At 37.2% G+C, this 18,055-nt stretch overlaps 1 protein-coding gene across 1 annotated transcript in view; it reads right to left on the bottom strand.

The window, feature by feature from the left end:
• Positions 1-18,055, bottom strand: part of SH2D4B (SH2 domain containing 4B) — a 66,706-nt gene that overhangs the window by 36,449 nt on the left and 12,202 nt on the right. Inside the window, exons 2-4 of the mRNA XM_086752379.1 lie at positions 16,097-16,256; positions 14,840-14,987; positions 5,510-5,654 (exon numbers count right to left, since the gene is read on the bottom strand). Of these exons, the coding sequence (XP_086608505.1) occupies positions 5,510-5,654; positions 14,840-14,987; positions 16,097-16,256 (453 nt within the window). The remainder of the gene's footprint in view (positions 1-5,509; positions 5,655-14,839; positions 14,988-16,096; positions 16,257-18,055) is intronic.

The following is an 18,055-nucleotide window of genomic DNA, read 5'->3' as shown; positions in this document are numbered from 1 at the left end:
TATGTCTGGATCAAGTCTAGCATAAATATATTAAGATCAAAGAAGCCATAAATTCTGCATTACTTGTTGTATTTCAGGACATGTCGTAGCCTTTCTCACAATGAGAAAGCAAAAGTAGTCAGGACTTCTAGTACTATCTTAAACAGAAACAAGATAACTTTTTGTACTGTCCTTTCACAGTAAATGTACTTCTGGCATGTCCCCTGCGCAAACCATTAAATTCAATAGTCAGTATTTTTCGAAGGGAGATCAGATATCTGAATGGCGTCTTCCATCCTTAAAAATCTCTGAATCATCACCATAGTTCCATATTTCTAGCATCAAGAATGACTACAAATGATAATTTACATTTTCTTCATCTTCCTTTTATATTACAGAATAATGTCAGGACTGACAAGAGTTGGAAATGAGGGATTTGATTGATCTCTCAAGCTCACAGGAAAACTACATTTCAGGCAGGTCCTGTAAAGTCCATCTCCACTACCAGTTTCATCTTCACATGTTGGCGATACTAACAACAAGTACATCCTCCTTCAGCACTCAAAGTTAAGCACACTTCTGCCCTAATGGCACTGTAACTTGTGTAGACATGCCTGAGCTGTGTGTATATTATGTTAGGGGGCCAATATAATTGTAGCTGCAGTAGAGCAGGCCAAAAATGGGTTACCAAACCCTCCTGGAAAACTGGTAAAACTATCCAGACTGAGGTCTCTGCTGTCATGATTATATGGTTATAATTACTAGAAATACATAGTTTAAAGCCAGTTTGGACACTCCTACATGACCTGCCATGTGAACATACTCTAACAACAAAGAAGAAACCACAAAGCTTGTGTATGCAATAGCTCTTATGATCCTATAGGTCTTGTTTTCCTTGAACAGTTTACGATAATCTACTATTCCTCTATGCTAACCTAGAGTTGTTTTTCGAGTGAAAATGCAAGATTGCCTTTTATATTTTCACTCAGTATTGGGGAAATCCCTATTAGCAGTCCTCACAAAATTCTAAAACCAAATATTTTGATACAGATGAGGATTAATTCATGATGTGCTGCAGCTGAACTTGATCGCATAATTTGTGAAAGACTAGGAACTCACCATTTTGTATAATCTATTTTGTGCTTTTGAAGAGCAGTGAGTTACAGTCAGAACTATGTGAACACAGAAAAAACCCAGGTGCTATTAATATGCATCCTAATTTTTTAATTATTTTGTTTCAGCTTTACCCTTGTTAATAATTCTTGGAAGCCTGTTTATGTGCAATTCAAAATGACTACTTAATAGATAAAATTCAATCTTCACATTTTCTGAGTGCGCATATCAAACTGTGTTTTTCCTTCTCCTAATTGGAAAATAACTTCCTGCAAATACTCTGCAATATGGCTCCAGTTCAGCAATCTTCTTCTCTAAAAGCATGTGAATAATCCCATCCCTATTCAACAATGCACTCTGAGACCTATTGAAGTTCAGTGAGCACATACTTAAGGTTAAGCACTTGCTTAGTTAATGCATAGCTGAACCGGGGACTACTCACTTTAAAATTAAGGATTTTATCAAATGCTCCTGCCAGTAAACTCACTCCCTTGAATTTCTGTGGAAGATAAGTACTGAACGAACACAAATTCCTTTAAGATTCAGACAGAAATAAATTCATAGACACAATTTGTAGAAGAACATAAAAACACAACAACATAAAAGAAGCTATAATGAGTCAGCCTGATATCTTACTTCCAACCGAGACCAAAAGTGGGTGCTTAGGGAAAGGCATGAGAATAGATCAAGTCACTCAACTCTGTTTACATTTTTACTGGAATAATTTTTGTCTGGAGACGAGTACAGCTGGTAGGATGGTATCTAAGCACTTCATTGCTTGATGCAGTTTGCAGGGGTTTGTAAGTGTACTAACAGAATGCTTTTTATAATATTCAATCAGATAAATATTTATGCTATAGTTTTTCCTATTATGTTTTGCACATTCCTTTTCTGCTCTCACACAGAGAGGTCATATATAAGAGACTGGGATACAAGGTATTGTTTATCGAATACTCTAGAAACCTACAGAAAGGAACAGCCCATAGAAAGTTCCAAAACTAATCCAAATATATACACTCCTCTATCCAAGCTTAACCTTAGTTCTCACTTCCCAGTTTTAAAGAATAAGAGGTTTGAACAGTGGACTCTCTGCATCAGTCTTTACCACTATTCATCATCTCATTTGCCAACCAATAGACTTGCTCCACGTATTAACTCGCAAATGTCCTCTAAAATACCCCAACATATATCCATTATATGAAATCAAACTGTGTAATTGCTCTTACAATTTTTTTTTTCATTTTAGTACTGATTTCTCAAGTTATTCTAGATTTGTCATTTAGTATATTAAAAAGCACTAAAATTACCTATTTCAATTAACGCAGTGGGTCTATGGGCTTTTACTGTTATTTGGTACAATCAGGCAAACAGCAGAAGCAAACTGAACCAAACAACAGAAACTAATATTAGCAACACTTTGCTTATTGCCTTGGCAATAAACAGCTGAGGGATAATGTGATGAGGAGAGATGAATCCTCATCACATTCTAAATTCCATCTACTAAATAAATTAGCAGTGTCATCAATATCATTGCTACATTTGCTCTCCACAATAGCTGCTCTAGCACGGCTGTTCCTCTTCAGTACTGAGCCCCCAGCACTGTTGAATATGAAGGGCTGGCTTCCAGGAGGTGAGACACAAAGGAGCGTGGCTTTGTTCCCAATGGGCAATATGGTTTGTATTGCAGGTGTGTAGAGACAAAAGATGTTAATATTACATCTGCTTGTAATTCTCTTATGCATTCATGCATTTATTTATTGCTTAGAAAAGATGACAAGTAGATAGCTTTGCCCAACTTGACTAAATTTCCTCTCAGTGCCCCAAAAGAATATTTGAAGACAAATTGAAAGTATTACCATAAAAAGGGGAAAAAACCCACCCCAATAATCTGACACTGAAATCAAAAGTGAAAAATCTGGTGAACCTGAGGTACTAGTTCATTCCATAGCAATATCAGATGTTCCCTCTTCCAAATATTTGTTATCGCCTGCCTGCTGGAGGTTTTGGCTTCTGCAGCAAAGTTAAGGAAATGGAAGATGTTAACACTCCTCAGGAAGCTCAATGCAAAGTCTGATGGCATAGTCTAAACCAGCCAGGAACTGGTTTCAGATAAGGCACTAAACACTGCATCTTCATATCTTAAGTTGTCACACCCATTTGCTAATGGAACACAGTTCTAAGCCCTCAAACCAACTGGGATAAATTGAGACACTGAGATAAGCATAAGAGGATAAACAAAGATGTGATACACTCTAGTCATTAGTCTGCAGTTAGTTTAATGCTAAATCAATTACAGATAACAGCATAAAGTCTGGCAGTACAGAATTTATAGTAGGCTGCAAAACCCAACTGTGGTGCCGCCAGCTAGAATGTGCTGAGCTTTTGGTTTGCCATGGCAGCACTATTATTGGTGACCAGGCTAGATGGCTTGAAATTACATGAGCTGCAGTCAGTCATCCCTTTGACCACAAGCAGACAGGTCTATAGGTATTGAGGCACACAGACAGGTCTATAGGTATTGAGGTGATAGAATTCCTTCAGAGCATAGAGAATACTCCAAACGTTACACAAGAAAAAGTACTGGTGGTAGATTGTATCCACCAGCATATGATGCAGTTGCAAGTGTCTTGACAGACCAACAATGCTATTACAGAAATCATGGTCAAAACCTTTCATAGCTTGTTCCTTCCCTCTCTGCCTTCTCCCATAATTCCTTTATAACATTTCTGATATCTGTCTCTGTACAAGCAGCGTTCCTTGAGAAAACTCAGACAACAATTTAAAATCTCAGTTACCTCTTTCGTCTATAGTAAAAAAACAATAGCTGGTTTTAGTAATGTTTATAGTACTTTGTTTTATTACCAATTTGTGTAAAGATAGGCTGAATTTTTTTTTAATAACATGGTTGCTAATGTGTTTTCTTTCCTTATCTACAATCAAAGAAATGCTAAAGTACATCATACCATCCTCTATGCTTGGTTGCCAGCTGATGCTAATTGATGATGCCTTACTTTCTGCAAAACTAAAGGACTATTTTTTCACCAACTCAATCTGCTCTTAAACACCCAAAATACAGAAAACTACAGCTTTCCTTTCTGAATAAACATGTATACTTAGATTTAGATAATTCTCCAGGAAATAATTACATTCTCTTTATTGACAGTGCAATATAGAGAGGTTTTATTGATCAAAAATGAGCATAGCCTGCTATGAGCTTGGAAAATGGCACCAGTGTATCTCTCATAGATTTAATACATATTGTACAGAATGATTCACAGTCACATCAATCCAGGAAACAGGACTTCAGTAATTAGTCTGCAGGAACTCCTGAACTGATGACTAAAACCATAGAAGAAACTCATTGCATATTTTGAAACATTCCTTTTACTTCTGTCAGGAAAAAAGTAACACTACAGCAATACTTTTTTCCTACTTCATGAGGTATTCCATGCAACACGCTGACTATCAGCTCCCTAAAACTCCATTTTTAGTATTAGTTAATTAACCTCTGTTATACATAATTAATACAATAACCCCATATGAGCTAAACCTTTCCAATCATTACATTTCCTTTTTCTGCAGAGCAATCAAATCAGTATAGATGAGGCAAATTAAAAAATATTCTTCCCCCAACAAAAATGCACAGTTCTTATTACAATTTTCCTGCTTCTAAAGCCAGCTAATACAATAGACTCCAGATGGAGAAGTACATTTTATTCACCGTAACCTCTTATTTATTCATAATGTAGACCTTTACTTACCTACAGTATGTATGCATATATACGTATATATACTCTATATGTATATAGATCCTTATAGGCTTCTAAAAATCACTAATGCATTTTTAAGTTAATCACAATAATGATATTAATAAAGAATTCAGGGTGGCTAAAAAGGAACAGCACCTCCATAGAGTAAGATCATCATCATAAGAATTTTTTTGGGGGCTACAATCTAAGTGTTATTTACCGTAAACTTTTGAAATGAAATGAGTTTCAGTGCTGATATCATAGCTTGACCCCATCACCATATGGAGGTAATTAAAATACAGATGAAGACAGATTTTTACCTCTTCAGAGGTAGCTGAGGACAAGATGTCGAAATAACTATGTCCAGAAGTATTATTGCTAAGCCAAAACTATTTATTAAGTGCATTAGACAAAAATAATTATCTCAGTCACTGTTCATGAAAAATTTTCTACTAGGCATTGACATGGATTCTTATTAAGAAAGAAATGTGAAATTGGTAAATTCACTGTAACTTCTGCTTGTAAGCTGGTAATTTCCTGCAAAATAAGACAGCATTTTGTGTTGCTCTAGGCAGAAGAGATTTTTGGCAACATCTTTTTCCATTCTACAAGTCTCCTTTTATTTCCTTTTAGAAATACATTAATCCTCTGAAGGTAATTTTACTCACACTGTTCTTCCCACTCCTGGTCATCGTCGCTGTGTTGACTATGCTGCTGGGCTTGCTTGAGGCTCAGATACAACTCTTTCGCTCGGATTTCTTCCTGCTGCCTTATTTGTTCTTCCCCCTTTTGTCTTTCCTCTTCTTCTCTTTTCTAGGCAAAATGAAGTAAACCAGAAGTGACTAAAGAGGAAGAATGTGCCAAAAGTTAGGACACTGTTTCAGTTATTTTCTCCCACTGAGTAGCTACATTACCTTGGTCATATCACTGTCTCTTCTAACTTCACGTTTCTCATCTATCATAACATACTAAGAGAATTTTCCTACCTCTTAGGAATTTCTGAGGGAGGTATGTTTTGAGATGCACAGGTATCACAGGAATAAGGAACATGTAAGTATCTAAGACCTGAAATCTATACAGAAAATACGATTTATCATGTGGCACCAAAGCCTGTGCTGTTCTACCATCCATAAGTAGTGCTTGTTTTAAGCCCACCTGCACTCCCATTAGAGATATCACTGTCACTCAAGCAGTATAGACATCATCTACAGAATCTGTAGAATTCAGTAACTGATTTACTGGTGTTTTTAGTTTAGTAGCTCTCATCATGTGTCATCATAACCAACACAGAGAATAATGTTTTCCAAATATTAAGAACATCACATTCTGGAAGAAAAGCCAGATCCTTCAGCACACACCAGTCACTTGGCAAAATGTAGCTAAAAGTAACGTACAAAAAAAATGCCCTTCTGAGAAGGCCTTAAAGGACATGGAAATCTGAGAATGACTGCCTCTACAGCTGCCCTTCCACATACTATCAATAACACAGGAGCTTGACTAGTGCAGAAATAGGAATCCATATCTGTTTTCTAATAAATTTTCACACACACACAAAAATCTGGTGGAACTCTGCTGTTTATATTAGAAGGTTTGGGGGAGATCTTTCTGTCTTCCTTAAATAAATTTTGTTTCTTAAAGGTCAGAAGTTGGATTTCATAAGATCTTTGCATTTTCTTAACTCTGCTCCCTTTAGCTGGGTTTGTAATATTTCATTGTGATGGGGCCAGCAATAGTTAGAAAAAGAAACAAACAAAAACCCATGATTACTTTAAGCTAGAAAACGATTTTCTCAAATGCACCAACATGTTCTATCAATCAGCTGAGCTGATATATTTGAGCAAATGTTTAGCTACAGACTTTGCACTGGTAATTTCTTTTTTTCTTAAGACATGGTATGACGTAAAGTCTGAAAATTATGTTCAGATGGGATCGCTTCTGCTCTCAAAGAGGAATCAGATGTATTTAGCTTTCTTTTTATTATATCATATTTGTGCAGTGTGAACTTTGTGGAAGGGCATATTTTCTAAGTTTGAAAACAAATTCTCATCACAGTAGGATTCACAGCATGATCAAAACAATCTATGGTCTATTTCAGTATATACTACAAATATAAGTGGAGAGATTTTAAAAATGGGGCTAAAAACCGCCTTCTATTATTCTCTAAACTCTGTCTGTGGGTTCAGGCAAAACTAAGCTTTCATGATGTTGCTTATAATCCTGTAAAAAGTAACTTGCATACCTATTATTTTTTTTTACATATAGGTTCTTCCTGTTCAGTGTTTGAAGGTGCTACTTATACGAAAACTCACACTATTTATAAACGTTTGTTACAATTCAGTCTCTTTTTAGGCTGAAAGGGCTTGAACTATCCAAAAGCTCCATTAATTTAGGCAAAGTATATATTAATTGATTAACACTTCCCTACAGGAAATAGTTTGTGGTTTATAATACATTGGAAAATAACTCATTCAAAGGTTGTCTGAAAACAGCCCGAATACAGTAATATGAATGTCCAAACAATGTTGTTGTTTAATGCCCCTGAGAGGGACCCATACATGTTTTCCCAATGGTGAAACAGGTACCTGGAATGTCTGACTGGGAAATAGAAAAAAAAAAAAAAAACTTTTGTCCACCATAGGGAAGGAAAAGCTTTTTTTTTTTTCTCTCTCCTCCTCCCCTGACATCCAGTTCTCTCTAGCTCCGCAACAGTTATTTGTTGTTAACCAGAAATACTGAATTAAAGGAAAACAACTCTAATTCTTTTCAGAAGACAGCTTTCCAAAGCAAACAATATTGCTGTTGGCAACCTCTAGAAGCTCAGCGAGGGCCAGAAGCAGCAGGAGGAGTCAGGACTGTTTGGTTGTTCTGGTCATGGATCACACCAGCACACTAAGGGAAAAAAATAACATGTTATACTTGCATGAATATGGAATAAACAGTGTCAATCCAACTGTCAATAAGCAAGGACAGGTGACTTGAGTTTCACAGGGATGGTTTGCTTAGGAATAGTCAGCCAGCAGACAGGGCTCTAAATGCTTTTGTCCACCGACAACCCAAAAAGACCAAATAGAAGTAAGCAATTTAGCAGTGACAAGCAACACCACCACCAGAGTGAGAAAAGGGAGCAAATGCAAATCTTTGAAAGAATTCAACCACTGTTCCATCTCCCTAAGTAACATAAATCAACATTTCTCCATATAGCACAGCTGAGCTTCACCTGTTTACACTAGCAGAGGATCTGTCGTCTTGATAATACAACAAATCAAAAGACCTGAAATATTGGGTATTAATAATGATGTACCTGTGTAGAGAATAATAGTTCTATAATACACATAATGAACAATAAATTAGGCTGCTCTTATTATTTCTAAGAAAGAAAAGCCTAGTATTGTTCTTCAGTCAATTTTTTATACTTTAATGCTGGTATCTTTGATTATTTCTAACATCATCCTCCCACTGCTATCTCCTGAATCCTAAAAAGATTAGTTGAGTGGACAGTTAATTATTTTTGAAAAGTCAATGCCTTTAGGAAGCACTGATTTCAAAGCCCATCAGCTTCTCCAGAATATAAAAAAAAAAAAATACAATTATCTTTTTACATACCCCATAGAATTAAGGATTCTATATGTCAGTTGCTAGTAAATGGCTTTATTCCCTTCCTGGGAAAAGTATGCAATCAGCTATTCTTTATTCTTATGAAGAGAATATTTATTCACTTTCCTCAGCTACCTAAAAAAATCCATCACATCTAGGCTATTGTTTCAGGACGGACAGACACCAGGGTAATCCTGGGTTATCAAAATGTTTTCTATTCAACATCTCAAATCACAAGGTAAACTTAATATGGGAAAACAAAAATTTAAAAGTCATTAAAAAAAAAAAAGAAAATAAATCTCACAGCATTTTCACTGAATCACACAAGAGTTTTGTCATAAATTTGTTTTTTTTTTTTTTTTTAATGTAGCTACTGTTGAAGCATTTGTAGTAAAAAGATGAAAGTGTCTAAAACAAAACAAAACAAAAACCCAACAAATTAGAGTTCAGGTAGAGTTTGAGTTCTTAATGGAAAGCAGTAATACCTACTAGGAAAATTATACCTTTTTTTTTTTTTTGCTGTGACCATTTCAGCTCTTCCAGAATAATTACGAAGGTGACAATTCAGTACATAGTTGCAAATTGTCAAGAAATCCCAACCTGCTGCAACAAATCACACTGGCAATTCAAAAGGCAGCAGTAATCCTCTCCAGCTATAACTCCACTGGAGAATTTGAACATGCTAAATGATCTTATCTAGCCTCTGGCAGTTGAGCATTTACCACAAACTTGTTACTTATTACTGTAAATGTGTGCTCACAATGTTTGATAGCCTTGTTACAGCCAGCTCTAAATAATATTCAGTATTAGCTCTGGTTTCAGTCCAATGTAGATGAGAGGAGATGAGGTCAGCATTTATTTTTTTGCTGCAGAAGAATTTTTAAAATCCACTGAGGAAAAGCCAAAATATAGCAATTTATTTTTTTACAATGGAAAGCTGAGCTCTGGCTGTCATGGCTCTTGGGGGCTCTCTGGGGAGTCTTATGGGATGCAGGGCAGCTAAATGACTGCCATCCTGCTCAGGGCAAAACCTACAAGACATATTTGTTACAGTAGTCCTCTCAGAGGCAAAGGATGCCTGGGATTCCCTCAACACTTCAGGCTGGCGGGAAGTGTCTTTGGCAGCCTCAAGCGCTGCCAGTCGGCAGCACTCCAGCAGCTAGGAACCTCCTGAGACCCCTCAGCAGTCACCCCTGAGCGAGGGCAGACACTCGGGCTCCCTGCCACAGAGCTGAGAGCACAGCTTGTCTTCAGATCAGAGCCCTTAGGACTGCCTGCTCTGAAGAAGGCAGCTGGAAGTGGCGGGGTCCCCAGCTCCAGGACAGCCTGTTCTCAGCAAGGCTGGTGCAGCAGGCTGAACTCGGAGATTGGAGTTCTCCACAAACCCACCCGACAGTTTCCAACAGAGCTGTGAGTGAGCATCAGCAGACATATGTCCAACTCCTTCCCAGCCTTTTTCTGAGAAAATTCTCTCACTTGCCTCATAAAAGTGTTTGCAGAGACATTATTTTCTTCTCTAATACCAGTATCTCAAAAGGAACATAGGGTATGCATCGCTTCACTGCGCGTGTATTTGCACAGAGACAAATGTACGAAACGCGTTCCTGCTTTATGTAGAAGAAGTTACATTTCAGTCACGGCTATGCCCCAGGATGTGCTATTCACACATGGCTCATATAAAGAGGTAACAATATACTTTTGTTCACAAAGCCTCTCTTTTAGATGAGGTAGGAAAAAAAAAAAGCTAAGGACTATTCCTGATTGCAAGAGATCTGAGATTTATTGCACGTGCTGGAGCAGACTGTGCTTGGGTAACTTCTCATAGATCCAGTGACAATCTACTAAGAGGGTGTCTCTGGATCTTAGGGACTCTTCACAGCTTGATTTCCTGATATGTAAACTATCATTAGTGGCTCAGATTTTCCCATTTACCAATGGAAAATATCAGAGCTTTGCTGGTTTTTACTAGTGATCCAGGATAAAGACAGTGGCTTCAGCAGCACAGTCATTACTGATGTCACTGGGGAAACGATTTTTCTTTAAAATCAGTGTCACAGTTCCTCACAAGTAGGATAGAAAAACCTGAAGACCTGATTCCCAACAAAAACTAACAGCTGCCTCACTTCCAACATTGTTAAAGAGACAACTGCAGAGGAAAAAAAAAAAGAATTTATGAACTGTGGTAAAACAAAAGAAAAGAAAGAAAAGAAAATTAAGTATTACTAATTATCGTAATTGTGATTGACTGAACCTAACTGAGGAATTTTCGGAATGAACTGGGTGCCAAACCCCAGCAAGAAGATGCTGTCATATTCCTGGATTCTAAATATGCTGTCCTTGGGAAAGAGTTCAGTGTTTTCTTGGCACAGCAAAGCACAGAGCTGAACTTACAGCTTATTTACACTTAAAGATAACAGGCCCACTCAAGTGCTTGATGTTTACTTGGAGACAAGAGCTTTTTTCAGATCAGGACAGAATGCTCACTGCTATATTATAAGAAGCCCACAGCACCATAAATGGTGGTAGCGATATTTCACTGTATTCCTAAATTCTCTACACCTGACAGCAATTGTCTGAAGAATCAGGTCCACAGCACTTTTGGCACAGTGTAAGCACTCAGGCATGTGTTGAAAGCCCATCCAAGTCAATAGGACTGAAGTGAAGCTGTCCTTATTAGAGGTTTCCTGAAATGAAGCACTAATTTTTCTGTTCTTCTCTGAAGGCTGATTCTAAACCTGTCTTCTTTGTTGAGAATGGAAACAGCCAAGACACAGAAACTCTTGGATCCACACATTAAAACAGCTCACTTCACTCACCACAATCCCAACTGGAATGAAAGTTCATGAACTTGCATCCAAAAAAAAAAAATTGGGGAAGGAAATTATAATGCAGTTACTCTCTTGTTGCCTATCAAGAGAATAATTATTTCTCCCTAAGTGCCACTCATTAAAACACCAACTAAATATTTTTTAATGCATGAAGAAAAACAATGCCTGTAAAAGTTTACATGCAGCTTTTGGTTAACACACCTTTCATCTCCCAAGGAATTTTTTAAAAGCAATCTAGCTTTATTGTCAATATTATTAATATTATTATATTATTAAATTTGGCAAGTATCTGATGTTGTCACATAGCTAATACTTTACTATTAATATTACCCTGCTTTATGTAGACCACATGAAGAGTGAGCCGAGAGAGCATCTCTCTGTGATTTCTAAACGTAGCTGAAAGAGAACACCTGCCCCTGGCTGGCTCACACTCATACTTTTAATTTACCCTAGCTCTCCACATTGTTCAAGACTCTTAATGACAGCAGCTGATAACAGTAGGAAATTATGCCTATGATCTCATAGCCTTTGTGAATTACCAAAAAGATTAATGATAGTAATTGGCTCTCTTATTTGTCCTTTGCAATACGTGCATAAAAGAATAGCAGTCCTTAGACTGCAAAAATAGAGCAGTCAACATTTATATTCTAGCATCATAAATTAAAGGCATTTCTGCTTAAGAAACACCAAGGAAAGCAATACTTTTCTAATAGTGTTGGAAAATGAAAGAAGGATCATCATTCACTTTGATAAGTGAGATACCATTTATCTAGTGCAGACAGCCCTGAAGTCCCATGATAGGTCAAGAGGAATAAAAGCATTTTTAAAAGAAGTTTTTGTGATACAATATGGTTAGAAATTAAACACATCAGCAGAAAGGACAGTGTTTAAATCTCCCAGGTCAAAATGCTTCAAGAGGATGAAGCATTAGCAGAGACTGAACTTTTCATACCCCAGTTTGGAGACCGCTTTAAACATGGTCTGGTCATCTCCGCAGAAGGACGATTAGCAATGCATTAAATATTTTAAACCTGTTAAAATGGGCTTGCTAACTGATCTGCATCTCATTCCACACCCTGAATCATTCATGAAAGGTACATTTCTCCATTATTTCAATGACTGCAGTCATACATGAGTAGATTCATTAATTCATCTTTTTCCCAATACCTTTATTCTATTCACTTTTTGTAGTTGGGAGGTAGATGCCAGAAACAAACTTTCCTGTTTTCCTATCTAGGTACCTTTCCACTCATTCAGCTTGTAAATATTTAATGTACTTCTTCCACTGCATGAGAACAGTTACAGAAGAGTAAAATGGGAAGGAGAAGGAAAGTCAAGAGAGCTTAAACAGGCCATGGACAGAGAAGTTAACAGCTCCCCCACATGAGCCTGTGAGAGTCACTTGGCTTTGAAAGGCCTACCCTGTTTTTAAGTAGTTCTCCAGCACTGTGTACAAGATATGCTCTTTCCAGACCCAGTTATAGATTAGCTGCTTTTCCGAACAGCAAAGGTGTGGTGTTACAGTACAAGGGATTAATCCTCCATTTGGATCTCTGCTGGTAGAACACTGTCTTAGTCCGAGTCCCTCCTAACAGATCTCTAATTATAGACCTAATTGAATACACAGGGCTGGAAGGGTAATTAGACTATGTTGTTGTATTGATACAGCAAATACCAGGAGCACACTCAATATAAGGGGCATTTTTAAAAAATAATGATGGCATAATATCTTGTTTCCAAATTCATTTTTGAAGTCAGAGTTCATTTCTATTGGGTCTTGCTTACAACTTTTGGTCCATTTATTTAAATTTTTGCAAATATTATTTTCAAATGCTTGATTTAAAGAAAACCATAGGGCAAAAAAAAAAGTTTGTTTCTTTGATAAAATAAAGACGTTGGCAACTTTATGAATAGTGCTAAAGAAATCCCAGCCAAAGGTCAGTATTTGACATTCAAAGTAGCTCATCCCACTTACAGCAGTGCAGTTCTTGCTCCTACCAGGCACACAGTTGGATGGAGGAGATCTGCTCACTTCTTGAGAAAGTGGGAACACAGATCACTGTGACATTACCTTTTCAACAATATGAAAATGAGCAGAATTTGGTGACGTTTCTTTTAAATTGTGTCAACAACTGAAAGGCTAGTTTTCCTTAGTAGAAAATTATCACTACTGGCCACTAAAAGTCTCAGAAGTTGCCCACTCTGCTTTTGGAAAAAGTCTCTTTGAAGCAGAAGAACAGTGAGCTTGTGGACATTTACCTCATCAAGTGCACTGTAAATCAGCCACAGAGATATAAGTGAAAAGGCCTGTATCAGTCTCTGTTCAAGAGGGCTTTGCTTTCCAGAAAGCAGAGGAAAGAGCGTTTAATTAGCTGCTCTGCTCATTATTCATACATTAATAAAGGCACTTGAAAGGTATAGTTTCATTACTCATTGACATCACATTTCAAAGGCCCTGTTCTCTCCTATGAATTCAAATTAATTGTACAAAGGTAAATCAGCAACTTTGTGCAGAGGAGGCTACAGGAACCACCCTTGTTTTGTGGTACCCTAAAATCCCAGGCCTACAGTTTATAGAGTGACAAGTAGCTTGCTGACTCTAGTTCGTAATCAAATCACGTAAATTTAATACTGAACTTCTCAGCATTCTTCCCATCACAGAGGGACAAGAGGGGGGGAGTCTATTTGCACTTTCCACACCTTTAATCACCATCCCAGGAAGAGAAAAATGAAATGGTAGCTGTCAGCAGAGGAGAGGTGGGTAGACAGGAGTTACTGGATGCAGATCTCCTAGGAGTCGTATTTTGCCACAGGATTTCTCCATGGAAATCCAGCCTCACCAATCTTGCACAATCCCAGAGTGCACATCCCAGACTCAGAAGACTGCTAATTTCTCTGCACACTAAAACAATTATATTTTGTTTTCTCACTTAAAAAAAGTTTTTATCTTTATAAAGTAACATGAAAAGGGTAGAGAGAGGCCTTATTTTTAGTTTTCAAATTGTTATTGTCAACAAGAGAATGGGAAAAAATATTACAAATGAACATTAAAATACTATAACTGAGTTCACAGAAAAATCATGATGAAATTAATAAAAATCAGGCAAATGAACTTCTCCCAGCAAAGCCAACTGGACTTTTCCAAATGTCGAGTAGGAGAAGGATCCACCCCTCATTATCTTAAAGAAAGTAGTGACAGAATTTTCAAGTTAAATATGTGAACAACTCATCCAAAGTACACAAAATATGTTCAAGCAAACTAACTTAAAATGAGACATTTCACAATTGTACATTTTTTCCCCCAGTATGATTCACTCAGCACAGCTGACTGAACAATTCTGTTAATGTGTGAGATGAATAACCAGTTTGATTGTCCTGACACTTTTGAATGAGATATGTAATTTTTTCGCATCACTCAGCTGTTCTGATGAACACCACGTAGTTCTTTGTATATTCCAGGATGAACAATTACAACTCTGGGTTTTAAAGCTTATTAATAAACATGCACTGAAGGTGACAAGAACTTTGAATCTATATAAAAACACTATTAAAAAAGCTAAATTATTCTATGCAAACCTTCAGTTCCTCCTGAATTTTTTCCTCCTCCAGTTTGGCAGCTTTCCGGTCCTCTATTTCTATTTTCCATTTTTCTGCCACTATTCTGGCTTTTTCTTGAGCCATAGCATCCCGAAATTTCTTTGTAATTTCAGCCTCCTTTTGTCTCCTACAAAAAACAATTTGAAAATAAAAATAATTTAAGACACTGATGATGTTTTAAATTGAGGATCAATACTGGGTCACTAGTTGCAACCAATAATTAGCATAAGACTTTACAGAAATACACAAGGAAAGAATTAAAATGTATTTAACAAAAGACCTATTACAAATAGATTTGAGGAAAATATCCAGAAAACAGACATTTTCAATTTTTGACAAATGACTAATTAAAATAGCACCTTCTATATTAGAGAAGTACTTCTTGGATGTCTTTGAGTCATACCCTATATTTTTCCTTCCCTAGCTATAAAATAATAGATTTTTCTGTCAGTCAGTTTAGCAAGGAATGACTGGGAATTTATTGTCTCTCCAAATATCAATGTAAATGTCTGCCAAATTCTTACACTAGATAGTTTATTAGTACTTACAACGTAAAGTGAACACAGAGCACAGGTTGAAACTTTTAATCCCTGCTTAAATATGCAATCACTACAAGCAAGAAGAATTTCATATGAAAAGGAGTAAGCTAGAATAATCTGATATTTAAACTGTCACTTTTCAGTGCTGCACTACAAAAGAAAGCGCAGGAGGCAGGTGGCCTACTTCCCAACATTACCAAGCATCAAAACACTTCGGAATCTCTCCCAAAGCTGGAAGAGGCCCTGCTGGAAACATCAGCCTGGCACTTTGTGTAATCAGTTCCTGAACTGCTGAGGTAAGAATTAATTCAAGCAATATGCAAATAAAATCAATTTCAAAAATGATTTTATGTACCAAATCCCCACTGTGGGCATAGACGTGTGATATAACAAACATTTCTAATTTAATCATCTCAAAGGCAGATTGTTTTGTTTTTATTTATTTACAAACTGGCCAATAGTTTAGCAAAATTCCCCAAAAGAAAAATGTTTGCTTCCCTTTTTTTTTGTGAAAGGGTTTTTGGCATTCAATAAAAATTACATTTTTTCACATGCTGGAAAATTGCCAAAACAAGTGAAAGCAAGTGTTCACAAAACATACTTACCAGTTTTACCCACCATTACCTGCTGCCTTTCTACAAGGCCATGTCTCCCATTATGCCAAGTGGACCCTGAATTCAGATTCTTAAATCCTCACCATAGTTCTTCTGCCTCCTTCTGTGCTTGTTGCCTGGCTCGCTCTGCTATGAGCTCCTCTGATATCTGTTCATATGGCTTGTCGCCCGGGGCTTCTCCCATAACCCAGACCCAGACCTCACCATCCTTCCCATGTAGCCACTGCACGTGCTTGCCATTACCTGCAACCGACACAGAACAAACCAAAAATGTAAATACTGGCTCAAATTCTTATGTGAACATAGATGAGAAGATGGAAAATATGCAATTTAGAAATTGCAAGTAAGCTTGCAATTTACAACTCAGAATAAAACATTACTAACTCGTTGGATGAAATCTTTGGATTTGACCCATCTACCATGCTGGGGGCAGCGCGGGGGAGAGAGAAAGAAAGAGCAAAAGGGCTTGTACACTCCAGATCACACAATCATTAAAGACTCACTGTCCCATAAAAATAAGGAATTATTAGTCCTGACATGCATTTCCCAGAATTTAGGTATTATAATCCCTTTTTAATTGTGGTAAGTATATTTTTTTACTTCACTTGGCAACGGATGAATGAAGAGAACAACAATATGAGTGACAACAATAACCAGTGACATCATGTGGCTAGCCACAGAACACAGATAATGTTGAGTGTTGAGCATATAGAGACTTCATCGGAACCTCTGCAAAAAATCCAGGAATTTTCTGCTCCCACTGTGTGAAGGAGGAGTTTCAGAAAGCCTGCATACTCAGAGCACACCACTCAACGCTGCAGATGCTTTTCTGTTCAGGCAGGCAATTGAAAAGGATTACGTTTCTGGTTCAGTTTTCATGAAAGACACCATGCAAAAATCTACGGTTACGGTGTTGACAGAGTGATTTTTTAAACACCAAAAAAGCCTGAGTGCTCTTTTCAAAATAGACTACATTTGGTGAACCTTCATGTCCAAGAACCAACTATAGGATTCCTGATTACTACAAAGGGCAGTAGATTAGATCCTATCTTAATATATTTTAATAGTCTTATACGCTACCTGACTTAGTGTGTGTTGATCTTTTCCCTCTGCTTTTACACCTGTAACTCACAGATATTTTATGCCTTTTAGAGGTTCATATTAAGGAATGAGTAGAAACATCTCTTATGCATCCATTCTTATGTTTTATTTCTTGCAACTTTGTTGAAACTGTTCATCACAACAGTATATTCCACCACAAAGACAATTGCTAAGATGGACAATAGATTTGTTTTAAAGAATGCAGACGAAAAGGCCACAAAGGCTCAGTCATTCATCTCACTTCCTGTGCATTACAGTCCACTACATTTCACTCTCTTACTCAGATATTGAGGTTAGTAAATCATGCATCACCATATAGCTTATAAAATGCATCTTGTCTTATTTGAAAATGTGAAGAAATTGAGAGTCTGCCATTTTCTCAGGTAGTTTTTCTCTGATGTTCCCAGAAGTGTTAAAAGAAACCTGGTCCTGTTTGAAACGCCAGTCTTTGCTTCTGCTCTTTCTACATCTTTCTCTACTAGCATCAGCTTAGCTACTCTTACCTTCAACCATTGCTGTTCTGCAATAGGACAGTATCCATTTAACCAGATTAAGTTTCCCAATGCACAATCAGTAAAGTGTTTTTGACATCCCAGACCAAAGAGAGAAAACTGCAAGAGGCAATGACGTGGGGCTGTTGACAGCAGGCAGTGCCAGTGCCAACCCACTGGCAAGCGTTGACAATACGAACTGAAGGCACAACCATATCAGATCTCTCAATGAAAGCTAATATTCTATATCAAATTTGAAAATGTGATTTATATGAATTCCCAGGGTTGGCCTAACAGTACTGACTTCAGAGGGAGGTGGAAATTTAAGCTAATAATGTTTTCCTTCAATAACTCTCAAAAGCATTTGCTCTTTCAGAGTCTATCAGATTATGTCTCAGGTTATAAATGTGAATGTATTTTATTATGGCTCCTATTCTGTACATTCCCATG

This window comes from Chlamydotis macqueenii, chromosome 7, assembly GCF_036417535.1.
Source record: "Chlamydotis macqueenii isolate bChlMac1 chromosome 7, bChlMac1.mat, whole genome shotgun sequence".
Lineage (NCBI taxonomy): Eukaryota > Metazoa > Chordata > Aves > Otidiformes > Otididae > Chlamydotis > Chlamydotis macqueenii.
Note: the sequence above shows the minus strand (reverse complement) of the source record. Positions and strands in the feature narration are given on the sequence as shown.